General features: G+C 37.1%; 1 protein-coding gene across 3 annotated transcripts; it reads right to left on the bottom strand.

The window, feature by feature from the left end:
* Positions 1–521: 521 nt before the first annotated feature.
* Positions 522–25109, bottom strand: LOC121313170 (krev interaction trapped protein 1-like). 3 transcript variants are annotated; one of them, XM_041245452.1, is made up of 17 exons: positions 24966–25109; positions 19823–19999; positions 18563–18722; positions 16987–17076; positions 16736–16865; positions 16143–16386; positions 15061–15176; positions 14590–14733; positions 14165–14321; positions 12899–13006; positions 12633–12789; positions 11045–11196; positions 10499–10665; positions 4899–4986; positions 3973–4179; positions 3286–3402; positions 522–1396 (listed from the first exon to the last, which is right to left on the bottom strand). In XM_041245452.1, exons 2-17 carry the CDS (start codon positions 19922–19924, stop codon positions 1307–1309), a joined length of 2229 nt encoding a protein of 742 aa, XP_041101386.1. In that variant the 5' UTR covers positions 19925–19999; positions 24966–25109; the 3' UTR covers positions 522–1306. The 3 variants fall into 3 exon arrangements, with proteins under 3 accessions (XP_041101386.1, XP_041101388.1, XP_041101387.1); XM_041245454.1 differs by having other exon boundaries at positions 19823–19946; XM_041245453.1 differs by lacking the exon at positions 24966–25109 and adding an exon at positions 22981–23824.
* Between the last annotated feature and the right edge of the window lie 711 nt (positions 25110–25820).

Below are 25820 nucleotides of genomic sequence, written 5' to 3'. Positions count from 1 at the left end.
GCAATGTGTAAAAAAGCAGGCGGCTAACGGCACACACTTCGGAGGACAGTGTGTGTTCATCTTCGCCCCTCCCGAGTCAGCGCAGGGGTGGTAGTAGTGAGCTGAGCTAAACAAAATAATTAGACACAACTAAATTGAGGAGAAAATAACAAAAAAACTAAATTGGCGACTACTAAATAAAAAAAAAGAAAATGTAAACCAGAATAGATCGATTTGAAGAAACATTTTCTATGCGATGTGGTGCAAATATAGAACAAATAGTTTTTTCCCTGTATTCATTTTTAACATTATCGGTCATATAAAGGGAAGTGGAACCCACCGTTCCGCACAATCCATATGCTGTATGGTGTACATAGTGTACAATAGCCTGTATAATCATCATTGAACCAAACAGGTATATTAAACATATTAAGAGAAATCTTTTTATCTGAGTTTTATTATATATATATATTATATATATATATAGAATTGGGAACTTTCGATCAGAGTTAAGATACAATATTTAATTGAAATACTTAACTGTAGGACTTTAATCCTCCCCTAGACAACCACAATTACATCTAAAATATATCTCCCACTAGAAAACAAAAAAAGATAATTCATTTATATAATTCATATCCTTCCCATTAAAAATACTTGTGACAAAAGTATATTAAAAGTAAGAAGCAAGCAGTGAACACACTGTACCCTACATTTATTTACAAGAAACATCAAAACCAAGTATGATCCTCATAAGTAACACTACAACAGAAAATAAACAGTTTTGATATATAATAAAAAGAAAAAATCCTTTTGAAGTAAAACTGAATTAATAAATCAAATTAACAAATATATGAAAAGAAAAAAAAATTATAATACGTACTTACATATTTACAGGCGTCTCACTGTTTTCAGAACATGTTCAAATGATAGGCAACAAACACAAAATATTAATAAAGTTATATAGAGGATATTCCATTAACTTTCACAGTGTACTTTAGTTATTCCACAAATGATTCTGTACTATGTTAATGTGAGTCAAATAAATACAGCCCTCCATGTATGTAGGGCCATGGAATATTCTGTTTATATAACAAGTTGCATAAGGAAAACAAAGCATGTTTAAACCTAATTTAAACAACTGCATAACTTTCACTAAATCAAGCTCTACTCAGCAATACAGCATCACTAGGAACAGTGCGATTCCATAGTCATTCTTCCATTAATACAGTGATGGATTCCAGCATGAGATATGGCCAACAATGTATTCACACTGAAGCGTTGACAAGTTATTCAGCATTAGATCTTTCAACACTTGCACACATTTTTATCCAAATGCATATTTTTCTGATATACTTCTTTCATTTGGCATCATCTGTCCACTTAACTTCATGATCAGCTTGACAACAAGTCCTGCCTGTTAAAAAATATCAAAGCATGATAAGAGGTTTATACAGTTCTCATTTTAAATTCAGAGCTCAAAAAACAAAGGCTTTTAAATGTGATGCAGTACATATTTCCAGCAATATCCACTTATTTATTATATCCAACACTGTTCAACATCACACATATAAACCACAGTTAAACTATAAATAAACCTACGAAAGTAGCAAAGCTACACAACTTTATATTACCAGCAAGCAGCTCCGAAAATACATTCACATCGTAGCAGTAACTTATTGCTGGGCATATCTTATTAATACTTTAGCTAAACATTATCTGTTTTCTGGAACCCTTTACTGGCTCCACTTCTTCTCACTTGCTTGCCTTTGCCGCCTTTTTTTTTTTTTGTACTAGTTATTTATCTTTTAGTAAAGCACCCAAGGTAGTTTAATACAGCAAGCTAATTTAATCAGGTGTTCTGTACACTTTATCCCTAGAACTACTCACTATATGGCATTAAAGAATTGCAGAGCACACTGGAGAGTTTGCATAAAACACTTTACCTTTGCTGTATCCTACTGTATGTTGTCCATATCGCAGCAAAATATTTTTTAAAACACAATCCCACACACCCACCCCTATGTAATTATGTATATATTTTATGTTCACAAATTAGCTGGAGAATTTGAGCAACATATCCATATCAGACAGGACTGTTATAGAATAAATCTAAAGGAATGCTTATATTGCGCTATGCATCACAAGAACCATGCCAAGAATGAAATGCATATTGCATTAAAAAGGTAGAATGATATCATAACAACTTTCTTATTTCACCTACTTAATGAAGAACCAGGATTACAGCAGATGTTACTGGAATGGTCTTAACTTGTCCCTGCTTGGCATAGCTTTTCTTCACACAATATTTCCAACAAAATTACAGAAGTTCAGGAAGTTTATTTCTGTCTCAGTAATTTGCTGCTGGAATTTGAGACATTTTGACCCAAGGTACAGTGTTAATTGAGGCAAACTGGAACTTTCCTACCCCTTCCAGGCATTCTGTGATTAGAAAACACATTTCCAAAATTCTAGAAAAGAACGTTCCCTTCTGGGTCGTTGTTGCAATCATAGCAACTTTTAAGACGGGTGTTTCTATTTTTTGACACGCAGTTCTACTGTACGCAGTGTTGTTGACAATGTATTTGGATCACTTGTTATGTATACCGAGCATCAAAAGAAACTTATCACTATTATAACACATTTATTATCGAAAAATAAGGTATATAAATGATGAACACTGACAAAATGTTTTTGGTTTCTTCTTAATGACTCGATCATTCATCCTTGACCATAACATGCTTGAATGACTATGAGCAAAAAAACCACTTCAATCACCTAATTAGCACTGGAAATGGAGTGATTTCAGCTGTTAAATTGCAAGCTTGAATAAAAGCAATAAAGAAAATCACAGAAAAAAAAAAAACAATATGCCATGTCTGTCAAGACAGCAGCGCCTTCGTGCAATCGGCATGTTGGAGGCTGGACTAGGGCAGTGTACTCTGGCTCGCCATCTTGGGTGCTCACAGCCAGCAATATCAAACCTGGCGAGACGATATAACCAGACATACTCTGTCAATGACAGGCCACGAACTGGGAGATCAAGAGCCACAAAACCTGCCCAAGATCAACAGATTTGCAGCATCTTCGTGATGTCAACTGTTAAATCAGCACCTGCTCTAAAACAGTTTGTCATTTTGTCATTTTTCGATCACATCTAGTGAATTTTATCCAAATATAAGTGATAAGTTTCTTCTGATGCTCAAATAGAAGTGACACATTTCTCTTGATGCTCAAATATAAGTGATAAGTTTCTTTTGATGCTCAGTATACATACTGGTTAGATTAAAACAACTGCTGTTTTACCTGTTTGGTGTGCACTATGAAACTCATTTTATTTTCCAAGCTGTGTATTTGAAAGTAATGATCTGCCTCTCCCAACTGCCACATGAAGGAGCCGTACTTCAGACTAATAAGCAAAGCCTGGGGATGACAGTAAATACAATAAATAAACACATTTATACTTCTTACATTTATTTGAGGGTAAAATCTCATTTTTAACATATCTAACCTGCAGCTATGGCCAAAGGTTTTGCATCACCTTATATAATTAACAAATTTTGCTTCATAAAGTCAAATGAAACCTGTTGAATAAATGTTACGTTAATTATATATATATATATATATATATATATATATATATATATATATATATATATATATATATATATTTTTTTTTTTTGTTTGTTTTTTTTTTTTTGTTTTTTAATTGTGTCTCAATTCTAAAATTCTAGGTGATGCAAAACTTTTGACCATAGCTATATGCAAAGAGTAATGTTTGTTTCATAATAATTCTAATAATAAGCTCTGAATGGCATGTAAAAACTACAGTGGTTCATTCTGCCTTACATATAGACCTCAATATGTTAGACAGAGTGTTTATATAAAAAAAAAAAAAAAAAAAAAAAAAAAAAACACACATTTAAAAAAAAAAAAAAAAAAAAAAAACAGTTATAAAAGGTTAGTCTGAAGTTTTGCTATTTTTCCATATACCTTGGTTTCCATGTTCATAAGCAGTAATCCTTTCGTATTGACTCCCACATACACCCGGATGACTTTGTGATTGCTGGAGCTGGCTTTGGTGAACACCTGCCCTGTAAAGAAGGCTGCTCCATATGTGGGAATGTCCCAGCAGTTCTGTAGGAAGAGGCGCTGCAGGTGGTGCATCTCCTTACTGACACCCTCACTGGTACTGAGGCTCTGAAACATCAAACTTGCATTATATCTGCTAGTGAAATTAAACATTCATTTTTTGTAATTTTTATTTGTTTATTTTTTTTTTAAAATGTAGCCTTATTCACAAAGCTCTAAGATAGGCCAACACCATTTTATGCATAAAAACATACTTTGAAAAACCATAACTAGTTAAACATTTGTAAATGCAGTAATCCCTCGGTACAGCTCTCTCAGATTAACCATGTCCTAATGCAATGTGCACCTCCTGGTTTCTGACACAATAAGCAAACAGAGCTTACGTAGCTAATGGTGTGATGCAAACATACAATTAATGTGTAAACTGCTTACACTTTAATTTAAAATGAACAGTACAAGCACAGCTTCAGTAGCATTTGCACCATTGACTAAAAAGTCTAATTTACTCAGTACAGAGCATCATAGTCACAACACAGAAACAAAGGAACTACAGTAACAGGTTTGAAATCTAGATCTGTACATATATGCAAGCCAGCGCAGGCAATATTTATTTTAATGTTATACACAAGTTTGTGCTATACAGTACAGCACCAAACATGATTTTATATGTAAAAATAAGCCCAAGCAGGCAATACAATGTACTGTACTTTGCATTCATTTTTTCAGTATTCAGACCACAGTTGTCCTTAGATATTTTACTGACTTATGTTCTTTTTAGGTTGTAAGAACGTATTAACTAGCGTAATAAAATTATTAAAAAAACTCACCTTGTATTCAAGAAGGATCTTATTTGTCCAATGTGGTGCTTTGCTTTTTAGTTTGGTGATTGGCACAATAGATTTCAAATTTTCTTCACTGTTTAAAAAAAAAATATATTATTATATATATATATATATATATATATATATATATATATATATATATATGGCTGAGTTATGACAGCAGGTGAGCCCACTGATGCACTTCTTGAGGCAGTCCGAGCTGCTACGCACCCACAAGTTGAAGAGCCACAGGATACTGCATCAGACAATGAACCTAAAGAGCCTTCACTCCAAGGACAGTAACGTACTGTGGACATTTTCTGTACGATATGCCAGAATCGTGGCTTTGAAACTGGCTACAAAGCTGCATGCAAAACTGAGATGGATTTACAGCGGGAGGTGGTACACTGTAAAAAGCAGACAACATTGGACAATTTCTTTTTTTAAAAGTGTGTTCTTTAAAATTTGATTGCAAGTACACATATTTTTATGTTTGCATTACTTATTGTGTAAGAACAATTGTAGTACATCGTTGTGTAGTAATATTTGTATAAGCCTACTCCCTTTTTTTTGTTTTACACATGCGTGAAGTAAACAGTTCTATGTTTGGGTAGTACGTGTTTCTCATGTTAATTTTTTAACACTGACGTTTAAAAACACATTTCATTGCCATATTTGTACAACTACAGTATATATCGCTGTTCCGTACAAGTACACTTGAAAACAGGGGCATTCCGCTTATTGGCAAATTTCAGTTAACAACAACTTTTTAGTGGGAATCAGAGCTCCTCCACATATATTATATATATATATATATCTATATCGGTTCATTATATATATATATATATATATATATATTATATATATATATATATATATATATATATATATATATACACACACACACATATACATATACACATACACACAGTGATTTGCAGAAGTATTCACCTCCTACAAATGATGTCACATTTTGTTGAATTACAAATAATGTGTGCTCAGTTTTTAAAACAAACTTTTTTTTATTCACATCTGCAGTGTTTAAATTGAACACACTTTACAAGGAGGAAATTTCAGCAAAACTTGCAAAGAAAATGTACAAAATGAAATTTACTAGTTGCATAGGTATTCAGCCCCTTAGGTCAGTACTTGGTAGAAGCACCTTTTGCAGCAATTACTGAGTCTTTATGGATTGGTATCTACTAGCTTTGCACAATAGGATGGTGACATTTTTTTTTACCATTCAAGGGACAATTGCCCCAGTTCTGATAAGTTTGGAAGTTTCAATGGATATATACATATATATTACAGTGCCATGAAAAAGTATTTGCCCCCATCTGAATTTCTGCATTTTAGCACATTTTTCACATTGAATTTCATTAGATCTTTTTGTGGGTTATAGTAGTATATAGAGGGAGTCTGAGAGAAAAAAATGACACCAAAGTTTGGTGCGTCTTTCATTTGTTTGGTGTGCAAGGTAATAAAACATGCAATCTTCAGGTATGAAAAAGTTATTGCCCCCTTGTGACGGGGGTGCAACGGGTCGGAGCTGTGGTCGATCCTCCCGATCGCTGGTGCCGTTGCATAAAACGGGACGATACCGTCGAAAAGACAAAGGTTGAACAGTCTGGGAATTCCAGAAAGATTGCTCACTCCGCCCGAACACGGAAGTCCGCGGCCGCCGCGCCACGTACCTCAGTCGGAGTTACTATGTACGCTAATTGGGTACAGCGGCAACCGGGGCCCGAGGTTAAGGGCGGGGTCAAACAGTATTTAAAGGACGGTACGATCTAAGCTCGGTTACTCAGTCCTGGGAACAGCGAAGGAGACGTGCTGTTGTATTAATTAACATATGTGAAAGTGTGTTGTGTTACAGAGACTGGAGACGGTATTGCTGCGTTTTTCCCAGAAGAACGCCCGGGACCACGGCACTAAATCCTACCCAGGACCGGGAGCCCCCTAGAGGTCGGCGCGGGAGTGTTATTGAAACGTTTTTATTTTATTTATTTTTCTCCTTTATCATTGTTGATCTTGGTGGGGGAATTTATTTTGATTATTTTTATTACTTTTGTTCTATTTTTTTTTGTGATTGAATTACTGGTCGGTGGCCATTTTTCAGCCAGACTTAATAAAAACCCTGCTGCAGGGAGAACTAAATCAAGCCTCCTGTGTACTTTTTGCCAGTCCCATCAGCACCACCATTTGACTCAGCTCACTAACCTCCTACACCCCTAGTTAACTCAACCCAATTAAAGGGATAATTACGGTCAGCTGTTTGAATACTTTGGTTAACAATCAGGCCTGATTTGGGCCAGCCCTGCCCAATATAAATCTAAGTTTGGCCCTTACCATCAGAGTGAAGTTGTCAGCATACAGATTCTAGAGGCACATCATGCCATGATCAAAAGAAATTCCTGAATACCTCTGCTAAAAAGTTGTTCATGCCTATGAGTGTGGAAAGGGTTACAAAGCCATTTCTTAGGCTATGGGGCTCCACCACACCACAGTCCCAGCCATACTGTCCAAATGGAGAAAGTTTGGGTGTGACAAAGTGCCCGCCCCTGTGAATATTATCTGTTATGTTGCGTGTGGTTTGTTAAATGTTGGTGTATAGTCATTGGTACATGGGACTGTTTAAAACATATATTTGTATTTAGGCACGGGATTGTACATCACTTCATGTACATTTAAAGTAGTTAATATGTGAGCAAGGGGAATTGCACTTTATTAATTTACGTGCAGTTGTACCGAGCCTCCAATTGAATGATTGATTAGCAATCGAGTCTTGGTACAGCTGCATAAAAACAGCATGTTTTCACCCACTCGGGGTTGGGTGTTCAGTGAGTGGAGAACGGGAGAGAGAGTAGGAGAGTTACAATTTCAATTGCTATTGCGTGCTGGTGGGACCAGCAAGATACTTGTTTATTTAACTCACTGTGTTTGTTTGTCAATCTGCTCACAGTATTTTTGTTTAGTATTAGTCCGTTTTTGTTTGTCTGTTTATTTTGGCTACCAGTGCCGTGTCCTGTTTCTGATTGTTTGTTAAACCCTTTTATTTTACAATAAACCGGCGCAAGCAAGCGCCATCATCATTTCATTTCATCTGTCCTGTCTGTGTATTTCATTCCTTTTCCTGGTTCTGACACCGCCCACTTCGGCCGTCTCTGTGACATTGGGGCAGTAGTGAATCTTCCCAAGAGTGGCCACCCTGCCAAAATCTCTCCAAGAGCAAGGCGTAAAATCGTCCAGGAAGTCACAAAGAACCCTAGAACAACATCCAGGGATCTGCAGGCCTCTCTAGCTTTGGCTAAGGTCAGTGTTCATGACTCCACCATCAGAAAGACACTGGGCAAAAATGGGATTCATGGCAGAGTACCAAGGTGGACACCACTGCTCACTAAGAAGAACATGAATGCTTGTCTCAAGTTTGCCAAAAAGCACATGGATGATGCTCAAGAGTTCTGGAACAATGTTCTATGGACAGATGAGTCAAAAGTGGAACTTTTTGGCCAACATGGGCCCCGTTATGTCTGGCGAAAACCAAACCCACTGCATTCCACAGTAAGGACGAGTTGCCATCATTGAAGTAATCATGAATTCTGCTCTGTATCAGAGAATTCTACAGGAGAATGTCAGGCCATCCATCCATGAGCTGAAGCTGAAGCACAGCTGGGTCATGCAGCAAGACAATGATCCAAAACACACAAGCAAAACACACAACACACGTCTACATCAGAATGGTTGAAGAACAAGAAATTTAAACTTTTGGAATGACCTAGTCAAAGTCCAGACCTAAACCACATTGAGATGTTGTGGCAGGACCTGAAACAAGCAGTTTATGCTTGAAAACCCACAAATGTCACGGTACTGTATTAAAATTAGTTTAGTTTGTTAAATTACTTTGTTGCTGCATTCTAAGCGACATATTGATTTAATTTCAAGTGTAAGGGCTTTATCCAGATATATATATATATATATATATATATATATATATATATATATATATATATATATATATATATACACACACACACACACACACACACACACTGAGTGTACAAACCATTAGGAACACCTTCCTAATATTGAGTTGCACCCCTTTTTGCCCTCAGAACAGCCTCAATTTGTCGGGGCATGGAGTCTACAAGGTGTCGAAAGCGTTCCACAGGGATGCTGGCCCATGTTGACTCCAATGCTTCCCACAGTTGTGTCAAGTTGGCTGGTAGTGGATCTCTACTCCGAATAGCTTGTTCCATCTCATCCCACAGATGCTCAATTGGATTGAGATCTGGTGACTGGGCAGGCCACTGCAGTAAGCTGAATTCACTGTCATGTTCGTGGAACCATTCCTGGACAATCCTAGCCTTGTGGCATGGGGCATTATCCTGCTGAAAAAAATCCATTAGCAGATGGATACATTGCTGCCATGAAGGGATGCACCTGACTGGTAATGCTCAGATATCCTGTGGCATTCAAACGTTGCTCCACTTTTATCAAGGGGCCCAATGTATGCCATGAAAACACACCCCACACCATCACACCACCACCACCAGCCTGCAATGTTGACACGCGGCATGATGGATGCATGTACTCATGTGGTTTTCTCCATACCCTAGTCCTCCCATCAGCGTGAAACAGCAGGAACCGGGATTCATCAGACCAGGCAATGTTTTTCCAATCCTCCAGTGTCCAGTGTTTTCATTCCTTAGCCCACTGCAACCACAGTTTCTTGTGTTTTGCTGAAAGAAGTGGAACTCTGTTAGGTCGTCGGCTGCCATACCCCATTCGTGTCATTAACCCAAACAGGCTGTTCAACACGTAAGAAAATACTCAGAAAGCCGTGGTTACAACATGACCTGGCAGACACCGTGTACGGTTAAGCACAGTCGGAGGAAACCGGAGAAAGTAGTTACTCATCAAAAGCTGGTGAGCGGACGACCACGGTCCGACCTACAGGAAACCCACCACCTGGTGGGACAACTTGATGGTGTCCTTTGACAACTCACAGTGTGAAAAAAGGCGTAGCGCATAATATATATATATATATATATATATATATATATATATATATGATATATATATATATATAGTGTGAACTCGAGTAGTTCTACTCAAATGTAATTTGCACATGATTTGCCACAACAACCGACCACAGCGACAATGGCGGTGTACCAAGAAAACAATACATAATGTCTAAAACATTATTCTTTCCACATTTTGTCTAACTGTATTATACATTGGCATGAGTGATGCAATAACACTGCTGAGCTTATTTGTCACAATTAAAAAAACAATGTGTGTCTAATAATGGTCTTTCAGTTTTATACTTTCATTTCTGTTTTACCAAAAACCGAATGGATGTCAAAAACAGATCAAAGAGTTGATAAAAAAGTAAACCGATTATAACCGACTTGCATCCCTAGTCCCTACAACTAAAACTACCTTTGGGGATTTTAAACAATGGGAACGAACAACAAGGTTTACTTTATATAAGTTAAAAGTACACAAAGGACTAACAGACACCAATTAATTACTGTATATTTGTGTAAATTGACCATGAAAGTGGGACACTGGCTTTAAACAACTTTTTTTTAAATTGTACTTACTTGAGGAATCCTTGCTTGTGCTTTTTGCTCTCATAGTTTCCATAGACAATCTGCAACAGAAGGCTGGCCAGTGTGATTAACTTGCTGTCTGGTGACGGAAAGAACCCTTTCAGTAGGCTGTGTCGGGCTTCATCAAACAGGATAAGAATAGAAAGTGGATCTTCCACCTTCAGAATGAAAAAAGACACACACCTATTTAATATAAACTTTTTCAGTGAAGAGGCATATCATTTGAATTGAAGTATTAGTTCCTAAACCAAACAGATTGCTTTTTATTTTTTTTATTATATAAAGTACAAAAAAAGAGGAAAGAGACTGAAAATGTAACACATTTAAGCATTGCCCATTTGTTTATACACCATATAAACTTCCTGGATCAGCAGCATGCTTTACATATCTTGTAACTGCATTACAAAATGACACTTTCTACTGAACTGCGAGTCACTTAACAATATGGGCTGCAAATGAGCTCATACAAACGAACAGCCTGAAGGCAGCAAAACTACATGTTTTTTATATATTATATTATAACTTTCACTTTCAAACCTTTTTCTCAATGTCCAGTGACAGCCTCACATCTCTACGTAAAAAGAGTTGTGGTGTTTCCCGGTGGGAATCCAGGAGTGTCAATTCAGTGACGATCTCTCCCCAGTCTCGCACATGCTGGAGTGGCTTGTGGTAAGGCTTCAGCTGAAGACCTGGTGGACGAATCAGCACACACATGACATACCTTAAACAACATAGACACAATATAGTATAAAATAAACCAAGTCAAATCTTAGAGAAATGTTCCAATGAGAAGTATTTTCAATATTAACATTCTGGAGCAAGCAAGAGGACACATGATTTTACACAGGTCTATGACTGAATACTGTTACATTTGTAATGTTCATTGATTCAGATATAGTGATACTTTAACATTGCACCTTCCAGAATTGTCAGATGTGTGCAAATGAGACTAGTACACAGTTATGGCAATTTTCTATCCTTAGTGACAACCTAACATCACATGGAAAGTGTATTTTACTAATACATTTAAATTGTATCTACACCCTCAAAGTTCTTGCTATCTTTCTCTGTATCCCAATAACTTAATTTAATATTTATATATTGGAGAAGGTTTATCTTTGCACAAGATGTGGGGCAGGGGCTACAACTCTTCTGCAGACCTTCTCTAACCTTTCAATGATACAGGCATTCAAAAACACAGGCATTATAAAACGGTTAACAACCTTTACATAAATGTAATCAAATCAAATTGTCCTGACCAAAATATAATGGGAGCCAATGAAAACAAGCTCCTGATAATATCAAATTTGGTTAATGTCGCACTCCACTTAATATCAAGGAAATATAACAGTATTACAATTGATTTCCACCCCACTTAATATCACTTCAAAATGTCTGCATCAACTATACCGCATTTTGATACATTCTCACTATACTCGATAGCCTTGTGGTCATGATCACCTAGCTTGACTCGTGGAGATCCAGTGTGTGTTCAGTGTTTTTGACCATTGCGTTTTAAAATGAAAAAGTCCAAACAAAAATATTTAAACATAGCCATGAAGGCTGAAATAACTGCTCTACCCAAGAAAGGACGAGAAGAAGAAGAAACATATAGAAACATTCTCACCCATCAACAATCTCAAAGATTCTTAAAAACAGGAACGCAATTTTCAGAGCCTATCATAACTCTCAAGTGGCTTCTACTACTAAAAGAATGCACAGAGGAAAGTACAATGTCTTGGAAGAGAACTTACTATGAGGTTGTCTGGTTTGTTAGATTACCGATGAGCCGCTTATTTTCGCAATTTATGTTCAGCCCATTTGGCTGCTATTCATTTATATCACTACAATATTCCTGTACTGTGAAACCGAGACATATGCACTGTGAGCTGTTTGACACTGAATGACAGTTGTTAATATTAGGCAACACACCCTTCAAAGATGCTGGAAAAAATACCAAAATAAAATACTGTATTGACTTAAGGTAATAAGTGGATTAGCGGAGCCCCACCATAAAAAGAAGTACTGGAGCATCCGCTCCAGCCCCACTACACCTGACTGGCATAAAATATCTATTTACAATTAAAAGTTGAAGTTTACAAAATGCAGTGTGTGCTTTGCTTACTGAGGTTTTCTGAGCATATCCAGATAGTGAAGTACTGCTGGGTCTCCTGGGACAGCCTCATGCCCTCCATTATCTGTTGAACAGTGGTGTTATTTCCATGTTTCAGCTCCACAGACCGGTATGACCCATCCATGCGGTAAATTCTAACCTTTTCATACTTTTAAAAAAATAAATAAAAAAGAGAAACAAAAATTCAGTCTTTTCATGCATTGTAAACCACATTTGCTAATATTCTAAGACAGACATAATGTCAAGAGTGTCCTTACTGGTTTGTTCATGGCTTGCTGCAGTAGCTCAACTGTTCCCTCCCACTCATTCTGCTTATTCTCTTCACAGAGTTGTAAAGGTGATCTTCCTTGCTGATCGACAATGTGCTGCAAACACAAACAAGAGCAAGTTTGAAAACTGTCAGAAAGAGTATACAAATCTACAGCATTTCTGATAAGGACAGTCAATAAATATGCACAATAAACAAAAAATAGCAAAGGCCAATTTTAACAGTATTGATTCAATTGTATTATTTATTTATGTATTTTTAAAATTTAGTTGTACCCATTGATTTTTTTACCCCCGTTTTCTCCCCAGTTTGGAATTTTATATTAATCCCAGTACACCACTGCAATCACCCAGCGACTCTGGAAACAGTATCTGACACAAGCGTCCTCCGAAATGTGTCCCTGCCTAGCCGTCTTTTTTCGTACTGCAGATCCACAGCGAAGCCATCAGACCTACAGTGCTGGAGGACAACACCAATCTGAATGGCTCCACAGCAGACCTGCAGGCACCCTATCAGCCACAGGAGTTTCTGGTGCACTGTGAACCGTGGATTGTCCTGCCGACCTGAGCCCTCCCCACCCAGACGGCACTCTGCCAATTGTGAGACCACCCCCTGGGAACTCCCGCTCATGGTCGGAAATGACATGGATTCGAACCCGCGATCTACAGGCTATAGGGCACATCGTGCACTCCGTGGGGAGCACCTTTACTGGATGTGCCACTCAGGACCCCTGATTTCATTTATATTAGAGGTGGTAATGTTGAATAATCTCCAGAGAATCCTATTTTATAAAACCAAAATTATGGAAAACATGTTTTTTTTTTTTGTTTATTTGAATATGGACCTTCAAAACTAGATCAGTCATTCTTCATAAAGCTAGTTTCTAGTGCTGTGTAGAGATTGCAGCTCATCAGCTGAGACATGCGACACAGATGTACCGACACTTTACCCGAAACAAGGCTGAGTAGTCAGCTGGTCAATATTTATAGCATGGTTTTAGCAGTGAACTAAATGGAGGCGTTAAACACGTCAGACACAACCACTCTGTTAAATGACATGCTTTCAAAATACAGCAGCCCATATTGGAATAACGACAAGTGAGTATAGGGGTGCCGCTAAGCTCAAAACCATAAAAAGCTTGTAGGTGCTATACAACAAGAACTAAGGTACATTGGTCATGGACATTATACTCACATGTGTTAATATGTTACTGCTTGTTATTTTATACTGAAAGAGAAACTGATTTATAACTCACTCTGTCAATTTCAGGATGCCGTAAAAGAAGCTGCACTATTTCAGAGTGTCCTCCTCCAGCAGCAAAGTGAAGGGGTGAGCTGAGCTGGCCATTCAGGAGGTTAGGGTTGCACTTCCCTTTCTCTAATATCAACCGTGTGGCCTCCACCTTTCCATACCTGGAGAGAATCAACGACAAACCAAACAAATGCTGAATACAAGCTCAAGCACCAAACATGATATAAATAAATGTATCTCCATTAAATGATAACTTAAAATGACTGCTGGCCGTGCTATGCACTACAATTGTGCAATGCGATAATACTGTTTGTCCAACATTGCTAAAAATGACAGTGTCTAATTCTGAGGTTGCAGTAGTTTACAGTAATGAATGTATGCTAATACTTTGTGTTTACCTACATGCATGTAATGTTTTCATGTACTTACCAACAGGCATAATGAATAGGAGCCCAGTGATCATTATCCAACTTATTGACTGAAAAGTTGCTGTCCAGCAGCTTGCCAAGTAATTCAGTATCTCCTTCACAAGCACTACGGTGAAGTGGGAAATCATCAACCCACTGATGCTCTCTGGATATGATCAAAGAAAACAGTGCTTTTCAGAGAGAATGCCTCTGATTTACCACGTATAAACACAGTTTTTTTTATGATTTTAAATATTTGGCTTCATTCAAACCTATAATATGAAATCTGTTTTTTAAATGGATGGGGGGGTGGGGGGGGGGTAAGTGGATTTAAATCCAGGTTAAGAGGAAAGTTCTTTCATGCATGCTTATGCATGTTGGTCAGGCTATGTGTAGAAGCTCTCATTGCCACTGCTATTGTGGATAAAGAGGGTGGGGTTTGGTTACCGGTAATGCAAATTCAGCCTATGTAAAGAATAATCAAATCACTTACTTGTCTTCTGTGACACTGCTCATACTGTGCTGCCATTTCTCTCTCTTTGGAATCTGGATCTTGGAATAGTCTGGTGCTCCAAGACCAAAGTATGGGTTTATGACCACCTTGTCCACCTGTAAATACATGGGTTACTCTATCAAAGTGTACACCAAGACTGCCAAATGTGATTGAGATTTCACATTGATCATGAATGGCTAGAAAATGTGGACCCTTATACAAAGCACGTTGATGAAATACCAAACAAAATTGTGTATATATATATATATATATATATATATATATATATATATATATATATATATATATATATATATATATATATATATATATATATATATATATATATATATATATTGAAGTAACTTACAAAAAATGATGGTGATTAAGTAGATTCAAGAAAATGCACAGAGTCCTTTTCTTCAATCAGTTGCCAGGTTTATTGAAATATGCAGGGAGTCTGGTCCCAGGTACAGGACAAACAGAATATTCAACATTACAATGTTTGCATGACATTAAATACCCTTCTGTATAGATGGTCCACCTCCCCTTTCTCTGACACTTAACCAGTGGTCAAGGTAATTTAATTTATTGTGTGAGTGTTAATGTGTGTGTGTCTGTGTGTGTAGTCTAGTGTGACAACCTCTGAACTCAGTGCATTCTTCACACTCCTGGAGAAAAAAGGTCCATAAATCTGCCCCTTTGATCCCAGTGGCATTATCTCTTTCGATCTCTCCGAGAACCTCTGGGTCCAATGCCAGTCCCTGGGAGCCTTTTAGCCCCTTTATGCTTTGCATTCCAAAAGTCTTACAGCCTGGCCCCTTCTGGTCCACAGCATTGTTATCTTTTTAGCTTGCAGTCAATGCTGGGCAAGAAACTTGTAGATGCAAGGTCTCTATCAATTGTAAGCAGTACATGCAATTTGAACCAAACAGTCTGCTATCTGCAATATTAGTCTCTTTTCAGAAAAGAACACCAGTATAGCTCTGCCAGTCCACATGCGTAGCAAACCCCTAATCAATTCTCGATCCATGTTTTCCAACACATATATATATTATATATATATATTTTCAGCTGCCTACCCGATTTGTGTACTGGAGGTCGGAGCCGTAAAGAGGATTGTAAATGCACATGTCTGCTTTCTCCAACGCCATCATTTTACTCTTAATCTCCAGAGCAGTGTAGCCCATGTGCTGCGTGCCTTCTGACTGGCTGGTGTCGATTGCGTAAGCAGGGTTAGTAACATTGGTTTTGACCCTCTCTACAGGGGCCGGTCTAAAGAGAGCTGGTATAGCATGGGATACAGTGTGCTGTTCTGCAAGCCACCTGTGAGGAAGAAGGCATACAAAATTAAGCAATTAAACCAACCCATATATTTCAATTGGTTTTTGTTTTTGACTTGTAAATAGTCAATAAATGGTAAAGATGAGGTATAAAACGGTCTACATACAGTACAGAAATTAACACGTTAATATGACTGCCCCCTTGTGGGCAATAATATCTGTTATGTATTGCAGGTGCTACTTGCATGTAATACCTTATTTTCAGCTATGCAGCTAAATTCTCCATTAGATATGCACAATAATTTGCCATAAAATTGTATTGACAATCTGCCAAGGACAGATTCTCACCTTGCTCACTCCCTATCCCCCATGACAATTTAACTGAACCTTACTTATCCAAAGCGATTAACATTCTGGCAGTAATGGTTGAGAAGTGAGTGCTGGTTTCACTGCAGACTCGCATGATGTCTTGTAAGCAGTAAAAACTTGGACTTCCAGGGCAATAAACACTCTTGCTGTTGTCTGCAAATCAAAAAGATTAAGCCTGTAACATTGTAATTATAAATCTGGTTTTATTTACCCTTCTTATCAGGACTGCACCAAATTGTATAATCCAAAAACACCAAAACATACAGTTCCTCACCTTTAACGGTAATTGGTACAACAAAAAGCGATGCTTCTTTTCCAGCATTCTCACCATGCGAGAACTTCTTTATATGCACCACACGTTTACCTAGGGGGATATGAATAGGGCATCAACAGGTGCTCAGTAAGAATTATGAAAAATAGATCACATGGTCCTACCATGACAAATCAGGACATCTAAGGGTAATTTTAACACACCACCATCCCAGAGTTTAATGGAACTTGTTATCTATGGTATTTATTTATTTATTTTTTAAACTTGCAGCTTGTTTGGACCACCAGTTTAGAAGTTAGAGGGTCTCAGTTTCTGTAGGTTTTGAGCAGACCCACTAATGTTCAAATTGTTACATCTCAGGATCCATTTAGTGACATGGTTTTGATGGCATTTTGTTGAAAATTGCTTGGTCAATGAAAACCTCAAATTTCCACACAAAAAATAAATACATAAAAAAGTTGATCATATTAATTAAAGAATAATAATTTTTCAAAGACACAATTTGCTTTATTACTTCACCAAAAGCTGTACCTATCTCAAAATATTTATGCATGTTGAACTGTTTTCTCAATGTCTGCTTGATTAATATTGAGGAGGCAGCAGCAAAATATAATTCCTCTTTGTCTGCAATTACTGATCATGCTTCCCCACTCAGAACTCAGACAATGTCCGGCCATTCATCTCCCTGGTATACAGATCAGCTGAGACACTCGAAACAAACTGGGACCAGACTAAAGAGGAAGTAGAGGTCATTACTGTTCGATAGGAGATCTGGAAACAAAATCGTTCAACCTATAAACGTGCGATCATCTCTGCCGGGATCAGTTACTATTCAAGTGTATATACAGAAAGCTGTGGAAATCCTAGAGTGATGTTTAGGACCGTTAATAAAATACTCCTAAATCAGAATGCAACTGCATCTTCAACATCCTCCCTAAACTGTGATGATTTTGCTAATGAACATCAATATGTTAGCACATTTTTGCATAATTTCAGCTTTTTTGTAGAAATGCAAATCTGTCCTCTAGTGGTTACAGGGGGAGCCTTACATATAACCAGTAATAAGATTTTTTTTCAGCTTCAGTTGTAAAATTTGCAGCACACAAAACTGAAGTAAATGCCCGGTTATATTTCACATTGTAGCTTGCCTGAAACCACATTACCACAGACTCTCTCTCTGGTATGTCTTGAGTCATAGGCCCCACTCTCCACAAATACAAACAAAAACAATAAATAAAAATGAAAAAAGAAAACGAACCCACACGACCTGTTATCGTGTTTCTTGTTACAAAAGAGGCTTGAGCTGTTACACAACATCATATGTTGTTTTTTAAGTATGCCTATACCCCAATTGTCTTGACAGGAAACCATACAATTTTCTTGCAGCAAACAGTAACATATGGTTTTAATACTGTTGATACACATTACAGAAGGCAATGAGTAGAATAATCGTGATGATGAAGTACAATTCATAACCAGTAAACAAAAGGAATTAGAAAAACTAAATGTTCGCTGATTTTCAATACCTTTCTGTGATTACGTATGTTACTTAAAACCATGAATAAAAGACAGCACTTGCCTTTAAACCCTTGGTTGTTAGTGGATATGGGTTTGGTTGTCTCATGCACGTACTCCAAAACGGACCGAGAGGTATCTTCATCCCCATGAATTTTGGTTCCTAGTAGCACTTTCTTCCTTTTCTTTTCCTTTCCTTCTAATGGAACTTCTAACAGAAGAATCTAAAAACACAACAATTCTTTTGAATGGCGGTAGCCCTTACAAATCACAAAGAGTTATGAACATTTACATTTTCTTGTATGTTTTTTTTTTTTTTACCAGGAGAGGCTCTAATCAGCACCAAGAACCACTTTGTTCAAACTCTTAACATCAAAGAATGTCTTAAAATAGGCCATCTAAAAAACACATTTTAGGAACATATTTAACCCAAAATTATATATGTATTTAATGGACACAAAAATACGTATCTGTCACTTAATTTCAGGACAATGAAATAAAGCCAACATGACATTTGCATTTTCCATGGAGTGACTTTCCTCGTAATAAAGGTGAAACCTCTCCCTTGTTTTTCTATACAGAAATAATAATCTCCATGTTGTATTCTAGTCAGTAAACTATCTATCAGTACACACAGGGATAGGGTATGTATATGGGAGATGGTTATTTATCCAGTGTTTTAGAAAAATGTCATGAAAAGATAAACAATAAAATGAAATAAGAAGATAATAAGAAGAGATAACAATAAAATCCCCACTGGGATTGGTCTCTGGGGTAGCAAAAATAAATATACATATAAACCAAACAGAAAGTGTGCAAGTACAGCACCCAGTACATCTTATTAAAGAGATCTTCTTACACAGAGCAAGGGCACTACACTATCCCCAAACAATTATGGATTTATACATTTAATTTTGGTTAGAGTCTTCCTGCTGTTGACAATCTTGTTACTCGTTTACAACCAAATGAAACCCACTATGGAGTATCATATTACGTACTGCGGTTTCGTACGTCAAAATGTACAGCTCAAGTTTATTTTCGTAAACCTTTCCAGTTTTTAACAACTTATTTATGATCTGACTTCTCTTTACATCAATTTGCTTTTATGTTACATACTGTGAATATAAAAAATGTCTATGTAAATTTTAATTATACAGCATTCAGGCAAGTGTTTTATTGTTTGTTTTGTTTTATTTTTTCAACTAGTAACAAATAGTTTGGGTTGACTTTGAATAGTTTCTTAACACAGAATCTATAACAGAATTATAGTGAAAAACAGCACAGCTAAAACAACATTGGGGAAAGTTTGTTGTTAGAAGCTTACTTCATAAGCCTTTGCTCTATATTCCTTGGAGTTGAGACTTGCAGTATTCTTTGGTCGAATCACAACAACAAACACTTCCTCCAGGTTATCCTTGTTGCCCATGGTGCTTGAGTGGCTTCAGTTCCTTTTAGGCATCATTAAGATTGTTGGTTTACTTTGGTTCACCACACCTAAAAACTAAAACTAACAATGTTACATTGCAAAACCAGTTTTCCAAACAAAAGTATTATTGGGTCAATTGTACTGGGGATGATCCTGTGGTTAGCATGGGATACGGTACTAAACTACTACTCAAGTTAACAACAATTACAACGAACTAAGGAGCACAAGATAGTGCTCAGCTGTGCATTAAAAATGTTCTCAATTGCAACTAACCCAAAGTAACTGCTGTTGCTGTCCAGAGGATACTAAAACACAATACTAAGTTAGTTCAGCAATTTCTGTTGACTAAAAACTTGTGGTATCATATTAACTGGAACAAATACAAAAAATACCAATATGTATCGTAACTTTTATGAGACTGAATTATGCATTATCAAAAATGATCTAAAATGATTTGAGTTCTTCTGAAAAAAAAAAGTGTCAAACGTTTGCAACAAAACCAGTTTCATCCTTATTCAACTTAACGTAGGCTTATTTCATAAAAAAAAAACCAAACAAACAATTATAATAAATAATTCCAGTACCACTTTCCAGTGTCTCTATTTTCAGCTTCTTCCACAGGGAAGGCAGAATTAAATATGCTCACACGTGTACTACGGTCGTGCACTACAGAATTGCTGTGTTGAATGCTTTCGGCCACCCTCCACAGTTTCAATAAAATATTTTATACACTCTATGAAATAAAGTTTTTGCTCCACTGTATAATAATGATTGCAATCATATGGATGTACTGAGAATTGAAGCTTTATAGGCTGTACCTGAAACGTGTAATTAGCATTTTTGATTAGATTTACACCTTTTATAGTCTGCAATGCACATTTGGTCCTATAAACAAATGCATTTGTTTTCTGTGTGAATTAAATAATGAGGACCAATACAAGTTTTGTTTTCACTCCAACACAGCTTCATTAATTTTGTTGGTGTTTTAAGAAAATGTTGTTATAACACATGTGCATTTGGTTTAAGGAAATGGGAAAACATTCTTATGCAATTCAGCCTTAGTATTTCTATTTACTTTCATGCGTAAATACATTTCCATATAATTTGCTTAAGTTTGAAAAATTATAATTAAAAAAAACAACAATAATTAAGACGTTAGGTTTCTTAAAAAAAAAAAAAAAAAAAAAAAAACACATTTCGGTCTTGAAACAAAAAATTACACCTCTTAAAATATAACAGGCAGACACATTCAATCGAAATGTTTTCATATTTTTTATTGTAGGATTTTATCCAAATGTCAGTTGTCAAACGTCAAAAACTTTTAATAGAAGGGGCTCCCGAGCAGTGCATCCGGTAAAGGCGCGCCACGTGGAGTGCAGAATGCGCTCTTGTGACAGAAATACAATGATTCTTGGTTGCTAAGCTGCGAGAACAGAATTCTTTGGTCGGGCTGGTCTGACAGTTCTTTCCCAGGGTTCAAGGGAAGTCAGCCAGCCTAGAAGGAGATGAGACTCCATTGCAAGAATGCATTGACCTGGAAGGGAAACAACGTGGCAGCCGCAGATTGGAGAGGCGGTTGCACTCGTTTACCAAGGGGTCACGTGTGACAGCATAAAAGGGGACAGAGAATCGCAATCTGTTCCTTTGCTTTGGTTTGTGCATATGAACCGAGAAGGACTGCGAGAGACCCCCTGTACAAGAAAGCAGTATTGTGAGTGTTTTTTGTTTGTCTGTGTAATCGTCTTGTTTGTTACAACACATTAGACAGCTAACACGATTCTGGAGCTGTCGCCGAGGGCCAGCACTAAAGCAAGAGCAGCACCACAACTTTCACCTGTATCACCCACCACGAGCACTACTGCACTCACCCAGGCCTGGTGACCGTGTGTGTATAATTGTGGGGCGGCTAAGTCGTTGGGTTATTTAGTAATGTTAATTATCTAAATAATAAAAACATTCTTTTCAAAACCGGATTAAACCTCTCTGTCTATTTTATTACCCCACTGCATCATCCCTGCTCCTGCATCCACTCAGCCACTTTGTCACAGTCCTATAGCCTGCAGGTCACCAGTTCGAGTCCAGGCTATTTCACTGCCCGACCGTGGATGGGAGTTCTCAGGGGGTGGCACACAATTGGATGAGCGCCGGGGTAAACTGGCTGCGCACCTGCGTGCTTGCCTGTAAGCTGGCCGCATGGTGGGCCTGCAGAGTAAAAAGAAGCGGTCGGCTGACGGAACACGCTTCGGAGGACAGCGTGTGTTCGTCTTCACCTCTCCCGAGTCAGCACAGGTGAGCTGAGCCTAAAATACAACTGGATATTTCAAATTGGGAGAAAAATTTGATAAAATCAATTGGCGACATATATATCGGGGCTTAAATTTCATTTTTGTGTGCTGGGGGGATTTCCCCCCTATTCTGCAGCTAATAGGGGTGGGGGATTCCAAAATTTTAGGGGAGGAATGGCAAAAGAAAAGGTACTTTTGCACATAAAAAAACGACATATATATAATTACTGCACCATCATTCACACTGGTGTTGTTTTAAAATAAGCTGCTTTCAAGAGACCTAACAGCTGTTCATCACTGTGAGACCAAGGACTCTCAAATGCATTTGCCATTGCCTGAAGAAAAAGGTGCTTTTTGCAAGAACCAGGTAGGTGGCTTTTACAGTGCCTGAGTAATATGTGCGTAACCTTCGGTGCACTGGTGCCCCAAAATTAATGGGGCTGAGTTTTAAGAGTTAAAGCGAAAGTCAAGGCTTACAAAACAACATCTAGATAGACTTATCGTATTTTTTTTCTTTCAAAACTGTTTACTTACTGCAGTGTACTGAGTTACTACAGTCCTTAAAGACAGTGGCAGAGAATCACGTATGAGAGAATAAAGTCTTGCAACACTTAAAATATCCAGCACTACTTTTATTTATTTATTTTAACCTGAACTCAGAATGCAGCTCATAGTGCTTTCGTCACTGACACCCACTTCCTTATAGATTGTTGTTGCTTTTCAGGTATTCTAAATTCAGTGCAAAAACACTGTAGCTTGGTGTTAAAATACCTCAGCGGGATTTTCCCGCACTGGAAGTTGCAGATATGCAGGCACAACTTAGTAAATGTGCGATTCATGCAATCCCGCACTGAAATTCAAGCCCTAATATAAAAAAAATAAAACAACAATTTTTAGTTAGGTGTACAAAATGTACATTCTACATTAAAACACAGAATTGTCATGGAACAACCCTATGCATCAGGTTTCATGTAAATCACAGTCTGTAAGGCTTTAAATCCAACATTTGTGGATGGTTTGGCATGTAATGATCTAAGAGTGCCGTCATTTAAATATTTCTGTGTAAAGATGTTTAGTAACATTAATTAAACTACCAAATATGTGCACTGTACTGTAAATCTTTTACATTGCACTAGGGTAGCTGTTCATTGTTAATACTGCAACACACACACACTGGGTTTTCATCAAAGGTTCTAACATGTCCCTGTAGGAACACCTTTACAGGATGCAAATTTGTGGACTAAAGGCATATTGCTTTGAAAATTGTATGCATCAATGCATACAATTCCATCATAAAACCTGGTGGATGAATAAATACTTAAGATGGAGCAACATTTTAAAACAAAGGAAATAGTAAAATCACTTTAATATGCTCCATATTGGAAAGTATTCTGATTATGGAACAGTTGCCTCTAGTCTTTGTGCAACTGCTTGCATATTACTGGCCCATTGCTGATAAACCCCATTATGTGTGGTGTTGATGCTTAAAAATACAAATACAACAAACCATCAACAAATCCCCAAGCAACAGCATGGGACAAAAAAAAAAAAACAACACATTACATGTAATTATTAATGTTTTCATAGTCATTTACAAACGTTTACATGAATAAGCTCTGGAAAAACAAAACCAAAGGAAGCCCTACCCAACAGCACACCCACAGACTAAGGAGGAAACTCTAACAAGGGTCCTGAAAAGATCCAACCCTTCCCCTTGACAAGCCAACCAATTTGGCAAAGTCAGCCCTAGACTTTGCGATTTATAGCTTGATTAAAAAAATAAAATAATAATAATTTAGAAAATTATTTAGGGAAAGAATTTCTCCTATTTAAAAAAAAAAATAATTTGCTATTACAATTTTAGGGAAAAGGAGAAATCCATCGATATTTTTTTCCCCCAAAGACACAAAAGTACATTTTATGTACCTCTAACTTACAATCAAATATAGGCCACTATTTAATGCAGCAGTTTCTAATACCAAAACTATTTTGTCACCATTGGTTTGGGTAGGTTATTGCTTGTGACCAACACACATTATTTTTTCCCACCAGCAGTGCAAAAAAATAAGTCACACAGCACTTGTAACCCTGGCTTTTCCTAATCTTTGTTGCATTGCGAGCTTTTGTTTGTGTTGCATATTATCACACACACACACACACACACACACACACACACACACACACAGTGGTTCTTCATCCTATTCATGTATAATATTTTGTTTTCGTAATTGAAGCAAGCATTTTCGCGAATGAAAGGCAAACACACATCTTAAATGTCAATTGTTTAAAACTCTTCTTTACTCATTCATCAGAAAAACAGTTTTTGCCACATACGAGTTTACAATTATTTACAAAGGGAATAGAAAGATATATATTTTTAAAAATATGCGTCGACTACTGTATTTAACACAGCTGTCAAAACGGGCCAATGTCCGTTGGAATTCAAATGAACTACCGAAACGTCACTCCATCACTTGTCTGTATAAATTTAGGAACTGTATTATAACCATGCAATTTTGTGCTTGACCTCCAAACCAAAATGTCTTGCACACAACATTTTGCTCTATTTAGGACTAAATAGTACGATGAACAGTACGCCGAATAAAAATCTTTTTCAAAATGCGTGTTACAGTATGGGTGTTGGTTACACATTTGCAATTAGCTAGTCGGAATTTCTCTAGCAGACTAGCATTGTTTACATCTAATGCAAGCAATATAATAATTTACATATTCAAATAACAAAAGAGCGTACTTACAGTAAAAGTAGTAAACATTCAGGTGGAAACAATATAAATAAAACAGCTACATCCTGAAAACACAAACAAGAAAGAGAAAGATAACAACCGCATGAAACCAAAAGTTTCAGACTTCCTGTATAACAAGCGTCCCACCCGGCCACAGCCTCCTTGCTCTGTTTTTGCGAGTGACGTTCATGGTACTGTGGTTTAGCGTTTCCGGGTCACGCTGAACCAACCGACTGGTCAGTAGCTTTATCCCGAGCTTGAAACTTGATGGGGTTTGGAGTGTCGGCTGCTGACTGGAAAACGGATTAAACTGCATTATTTGAACATTGTTGTCTTTAATTGTAATTTTAAATACCCATACCTAGGAATTTCTTTTGAAAAAAATGTATAAATTAAGCAGGTCACGTTATGAATGCTGCTGTGTAACAGTAGTACTAGTAAGAGTATCTAACCAAAAAGAGTGGATATATGAAAAACATTCTGCAGTGAAAACAAAAAGCAGAGTAAATGATAAGTCACCAAATCTGGTCAACATGGCGACTGGGCAGATCTCTGTTTATTTTAAAAAGTAAGATAATAACATGTAATATATCACTGTTCCTAATGGGGGCAGTGCAATGAAACAAATATATCTATATTTTAATATAATTGTTCTAAACACGTTCTATACGGCCAGCTTGCCAAAGATATTAAGGTAGTGATTAAAATTATATTTAATAAACAGTTCTAAACTGTAAAACATACCACAATCCTGTCTAACCCATACTCACTTGTAACTCAATTCATTCAAGGTAAAGACCTTTTTACATCCACGCACCTAATTATTGAATTGACAGTCTACAGTCTTGTTCCAACATGGACTTTTAT

This window comes from Polyodon spathula, chromosome 3 (genome assembly GCF_017654505.1).
Source record: "Polyodon spathula isolate WHYD16114869_AA chromosome 3, ASM1765450v1, whole genome shotgun sequence".
NCBI lineage: Eukaryota > Metazoa > Chordata > Actinopteri > Acipenseriformes > Polyodontidae > Polyodon > Polyodon spathula.
The sequence above is the reverse complement of the archived record's forward strand: the minus strand, read 5'-3'. Positions and strand labels throughout refer to the sequence as shown.